General features: G+C 36.2%; 1 protein-coding gene across 1 annotated transcript in view; it reads right to left on the bottom strand.

The window, feature by feature from the left end:
- Positions 1 to 6,400, bottom strand: part of LOC106869964 (probable transcriptional regulatory protein PERMA_0079) — a 17,807-nt gene extending 11,407 nt beyond the window's left edge. Inside the window, exons 1-3 of the mRNA XM_014915910.2 lie at positions 5,679 to 6,400; positions 3,498 to 3,607; positions 944 to 1,080 (exon numbers count right to left, since the gene is read on the bottom strand). Of these exons, the coding sequence (XP_014771396.1) occupies positions 944 to 1,080; positions 3,498 to 3,607; positions 5,679 to 6,030 (599 nt within the window). The 5' untranslated portion in view covers positions 6,031 to 6,400. The remainder of the gene's footprint in view (positions 1 to 943; positions 1,081 to 3,497; positions 3,608 to 5,678) is intronic.
- Between the last annotated feature and the right edge of the window lie 70 nt (positions 6,401 to 6,470).

The following is a 6,470-nucleotide window of genomic DNA, read 5'->3' as shown; positions in this document are numbered from 1 at the left end:
GCCACCCATGCCTCCCCCACCTCCCAACACCATCACATCATACCAAGCTACACCATATCACACAACACACAACCACGCACACACCAGCACTGACCATCCCCACACCTTCACACCTACATACACACATGCATATGTTAAGATCACCAGCATTCTCTCACACACACGCACCTTCGTTTTGGGATCACTACTACTTTGTTATCTCCCCTTCTTCTTGACTCTCCTGTGTGACCCTTCTGTCCGGCATTCGCCATGATAGATCGCTGACCACTACACATATTTTTTTTCTCTCCTTATTTCTTTCTGTGTTCCTTTCTGTTGAAGAGCGTAGGCTTGAAACCTTAAAGACTTTCTCTATTCCCAAGCATTGTACTAATACATCCATTTGTTGTTTACACCACCTGTCTTCGTCTGTTGTTTTTTCATGAATTCTCCTATATATATATGTACACAGTTGTGTATATGTATATATACTGTAATCTTCCAATACTGAAACATGTGTAGTTCCTTCATATTTAATAAATTTAAGTATCAACTAAAGTAGGAGATAATTAATGACGTATAATATATACCCTACTGGTAATTTTGGTTATATCCTTTAAGTATTATTTTGTGATGTGCAAACTGATACCATGAGTTTACTTTCAGATATACTCATTAGGTCATTTTTTGTATTATCTGAAATAGAATACCTGCATATCGATTAATCCCCCAAAATTGATTTAATACTGATTTTTATCAGATATTTTTTATATTTATTAATAAATATATGATAAATAAGACCCTAAGGTACAATATGTAGATGCATATAAAGCTGAAGGGTTGTACCTGATTGATTTGGAAATTTGTTTTCCCTGGCCTTCCGCCAAATTCTGAAACCAACATCATTATTATTAACATTTTTAATGAGAAATCATTGCTATTGTTTATTTGCAAATATTCTTACTTGTTTTTCCTGAAAATGGTTAACAGTTCGGTCTTTGTTCGGATGAATGCAGGAGAACAGATTACCAAGACGAGGACAATAGGACCAAAGCATTTTACTTCCAAGTAATACTCTTCTGAGGCCGTTTGGGAAGCAATCTGCAAGAGGAAAATTTGATTGATTTCTAACATGGATTTTTTTACAACAAAATGAGAACTGGCAGAGAAAAGATGTGAATATTTGTCTTATATTGGTTTGAATGATGTGCTTGAATTATGATTAAATGTGCATTCTTAAAAGTGTACATGTGTTTCAAAGTGTTTATATATGTATTCAAATGTTTGTGTAATTGTCTGTGCATGATATACCACTACTTTTCAGAAAGTTTTTGTTTTTTGTTTTTTGGCTGGATCTTCCTCTGAGATTAGTGAGATGACTGCTGTCAATATTCAGCTTTAACTATTGCAAGTTGGCACAAGAGAAAAAGACATGAGCAAGAAGGGAGTTCCAGAGTGCCATGGTTACAGAAAGGAAGCACTGGGCATAGTGATTAGTGCTGGGGATTGAACACAACATAGGGTGACGAGAGGAGAGATGAGTGAGGCAAAAAAAAACAGTCAGTTGTAAGGAACAGAAACTATTATAACGGTTTCAAATTTTGGCACAAGACCAACAATTTCAGTGAGTTACATGAATCCCAATGCTCAACTAGTACTTATTTTATCAACACCAAAAGATGAAAGGTGAAATCAACCATGATGGAATTTGAATTCAAAACGTACAGAGCTAAAAGAAATGCTGTGAAGCATTTGTCTGATGTACTAACAATTCTGTCACTTTAGAAGCCACTGTTATAGCAGTAGAAAAGGTAGAGAGAAGAGACAGTACTTCTTGACTCAGAGACTGGTAAGTCTGTGCAAGAATTTTTTATGCCAATCAGTCAGGCAGCCCTCTTTTTAAGTGCGGTGGCAGCACTGTACTAGAAGTGGTTGCAATAATACATTGTAGACCTCACATGAGCTTTATAGAGTGTATTAATTGTTGAAGGGATGAAGCATTTTCTGGTCCTGTAGAAAAGGAGTAGTCATTGGGATGCAGTCTTAGTTACATTACAAATGTGTTTCTACCATGTGACATCCTTGGTAAAGTGAGACGTAACATTTAGAGTAACAATAAAGGTAATGCAATGTATCTTGAATAAGTGCCAGTTTCTATAGCCTCAAGTTGACCCATACACTGTGAGTGAAATTAGGCAGAAGGAAACTATTGTAATAATGATTTTAAATTTTGGCACACAGCCATCAATTTCAAGGAAGTGGGTAAGCCAATTACATCAATCCCAGTACTCAACTGGTACTTATTCATCCCAAAAGGATGAAAGGCAAAGTTGACCTCAACAGAATTTGAACTCAGAATGTGAAGGATAAAATACTGCTAAGCATTTTGCCCAGTGTGCTAATGATTCTGTCGGCTTGTCAGCTTGCCGTCTTAAAGGCAAAATTTGAAGTCAGAATGTGAAGATAGATGAAATACCGCAAAACATTTCACCTTGCATATTAACAATTCTGCCAGTTTGCCACCCTACTTTTAATTGTAATAATAATGGCAAATTTAATATTCAGAATTGTTTTTGCTTCATATAAATAAAGACAAAAGATTTTTTATTGTTCTGTAGAAGACATATTATCCTTGGCTTGTTTAACTGTATAACATATTTCATCAGTCTTAATTATTTGAAATAGACTGAGCACACACGATGTTACTCATATAAATAGGCACCAAGCTGCATTGTCAGTTTTTGCATGTTTTCTATGGCTCTGTGTCCTTCCTAATGCCAACCACCTTACAATATGTTCTTGGTGCTTTTTTCATGACATTAGCATTGGTGAGATTATCAAGTAAGTTGCAAGACATAAAAGAACAAGAAAGGAAAGAGAAAAAAACCCATGACTAAGTGAGGGAGTATCAAAGAGGAAGGTGGTTTTATGTCAGGTGCTGAGAGACTAAAGTATAATAGAGGAACAAGAACAGGAGTCTTACTAGAGAGGAAAACTGTGTGGAAATCTATAACAGGGACCATTTCTGTCCTTGGTTTAACACCACCACCAGGTCCTTGGATGCCTTAAACAGAGGTTACTTTTTTGCAAATATTCAGACCTAGTTTCTGAGCATAATTTCTTCATTTTCCCACCAACAATTCCAGAGACACAGTACTTCCTTATCTAACTAAGTGATAACAAAAAAGAAAGAAGATATGAACTCATCTTCCTTTCATGAACCAATTATAAAAAAGAAGTACATCAAAAAACAGTTGTCATCATCACTGGTGCTGCCCTCACCATTGTTTAATCAACAAACTCACAAGATAGAGAGACTCTCTGTGGTCACTTAAACAGCTAGATGTAGTAGGAACAGTTCCATGAAATCTCCTTGTACAATCTTCAAATAAATAATATTACACTAGATAGACTGAAACATCTTAGACCATTAGGTCTTCTGGAGCAAGGTGGAACAGACATTATACCACAACAATAATAATAACAACAACCATCAACATTATCATTGTTCTACTTACAGCACTTTCAATAGCATTCTGAATAGTAGAGTTTGGTACGCCAGCTTTTTTGGCCTCTTGAATAAGTTTGTCAAGTTTATTACTAAACTTTGGATTACTTTCGCCAGTCTCTGCAATTTAAAAATGAAAAAGCTCCAGAAAATTTCATTAAAACTTTCACATACACAGATACAATATATATGTAATACTTATTTGCTATGGTTATATACTTAATCAACTGATGACTCTATTCTTCATTTGTAGATCCTTTGTATATTCCAATTTTTATTATACATCTTCAGTCAGGAACAGGTCAAATAAATATTTTATCAGAGAGGCCAAGTGTAACTCTGCATATGTTTATGTGTATTTCTCATTTCTCCTGGTATTGCTAGCCACAGTGACCAATAACAAACAATGCCTTCTCAATATTTGAAGGGTTGATGTTGTTCCTCTTCAGAATAGAGTTCAACTGGTTGTTGACCCTTTGTTTTGTCCTTTAGTTAGGTACTGATCATGGTCTCAGAGGTCATATCTTTAGGGTAACACCGAGTCTGCTGAACATGGTCCATTTTTTTTACATCATACTGAAGAATGGAGAAACAGACTACTCAACAGACAAAGATATAGAGGCTGAGACAGTTGTTTAGAAATACCCTATTTTTCATCTTTCGAAGAGTACAAACACTTATCTGATGAGGTTGAGAATTTCTTCATCCATAGGAGGCTCTGTCTAGATATTGTTGTAGCATTCAGAAACCCAACATGTGTCAGCTGCCAACTATACACTGCACCAGCCTCCTCTATCTTGGCTTCTAGTTTTCTAGACAGTAACTGTTAGACCCATGGTTCCTAGAGTATCTGGAATAAACAATCGGGGAATAATCATCATTTGTTTCAGATCTGAGCTTGGTGGTGGCCTGCAGGAACCAGTATGCAGCTTTGTCCAACTCGCCTTAACATCCACCACTTTACAGAGTTGTACTCAGTGCAGTCTATCATAATACAAATATTTTTACACAGGTAGTAACAGATTTCTATCCACCAACAACTCTGGCCATAATACCTGTATGAAACTAGCAGAGGAAATTCATAAATTGGATGGGCAACCAAACTTTCTGACAACAACCCACAGACGTTTCCTGTTGACTGAGTTAAAAACCTTTAAAAGGTTCATAAATGCAATGAACAGACCCTGATATGCCACCAGCTTTCACGAGTGATGTGACAGTCTCAGCCAGTACTTATTCAAAGCTACTGGTCACCAGGAAGGGTTGGAATGGGCTCTATGGTTGGATGCTCTTAACATCCACCACTTTACAGAGCGTACTCAGTGCAGTCTATCATAATACAAACATTAGAGAAGTTGTCACATTCTTAACAATTAGAATGTATTTATATTTTCGTGCCAAAATGAAAAAAAGAGACAATAGAGCTTTGACACTTGGTCGAAAAAGTAATGTAAGTTGTAAATAAATGCAAAGCTGAAGTCCACCAGAGTTATCTCCCATCACAAGTTAATAACCATGGTTTATTTCCCTTGAATCATAAGATGCTTTTTCGTCACTGATTAATCCTGATCCACAAACCTATGATCAACGGGGTAATCTTCCAGTTTCGAGGGGTAAAAGAAATATTCAAGGGAAATAACTTCAGTCTTATATGTATAGAAATATATATCGTCCTATTAAGTTGCTTATTTCTTCTTGTGTTTTACTACATAAAGGTCACCAACTGCTTACCCTAAGTAGTCACTGACAGCACGAGCCTGATATATATATATACTGATGAGAGCGCATGGCTCAGTGGTTAGGATGTTCTATTCCTAGACCGAGTGGTGCGTTGCACTTGGGCCAAACACTTCATTTCACATTGCTCTGCGATCACTTCGACACCTGATACATGGTACAGCGTGCACCTGTTCAGGCAACATCGATTTGATGGAGGGAGTGAGCTAATGTACAGCACATAAATTTGATCATTATAAATAAATCATTTGTGCAGCTCGTTCTGCAAATGTTGAACACTCATACGTGGCCTTCGACAGGAGAGTCCATTACATATCCTAATATTTATGTGCGTGTGTGTATTAGCGAGGTGTCCGAATGCAACCCTGTGACAATTTAAAACATCTAACTTGAGAAATGTAAATCGAAAGAAAACAGACGTTGAAAGAAAAACCACGTGTATATTGACACCTACCTTTGATAAGTATTCGAATTCTTTGCGAAAATTTAAAGCTCAAGTCAGATTTCTGTTTATCTTTGGCTGCTTTGATATGTCGTATATTCTGCCATTTACTGTGTCCAGCCATTGTTTTTACGAGAAGCATCCAACAACATTGTCGACAAGGAGCCTGATAAAATTCTAGAGAGGATTTTGGCATGCCTGTAACACGAAATAAACATTTGGGTTTGTTCGAAATTAAACTGTGTCTGCACGATTGAGAAAACAACCGTATGTGAACAACATGATGTTGAAAGTTCAAAATACAACGTGCGATTTTCAGCGACGGCAACATAATTTTAACTAAAAAATATTTATATTCAACCATTAAATAACAGGTAAACAATAGTTTCTATTTATGTACAATATATGTAGAAAATTAGACATGTAATAACAGAGATTACAACTTTCAAAGAGTTCACATTTTCTAAAATATGTCCTTGACGTGCTAACCGGTGTTGTTTGATAAACTGTATAAATACAGTTAATTAGAGTTATCTACCTTGTTGATATCTTAACAAAACAACAGAGGTTACCGTCTCAAATCGCTTCGAACAGCAAAAGTAACGACGAGTCAAGGATGGAACCTATGCATGATCTCTCGACCAGTTAGAAATAACCGCCAAATTTTCATCAAAACACAACTCATGTAACGTTTTAAAAATAGGAACGATACATTACACTATAATACATGCAAATAATAAATGTGAAGCGTGCCTTTTTTTCTCGTTTGTCCACTCACTCGTATATATATATATATATATATAT

Source organism: Octopus bimaculoides, chromosome 8, assembly GCF_001194135.2.
Source record: "Octopus bimaculoides isolate UCB-OBI-ISO-001 chromosome 8, ASM119413v2, whole genome shotgun sequence".
Lineage (NCBI taxonomy): Eukaryota > Metazoa > Mollusca > Cephalopoda > Octopoda > Octopodidae > Octopus > Octopus bimaculoides.
Note: the sequence above shows the minus strand (reverse complement) of the source record. Positions and strands in the feature narration are given on the sequence as shown.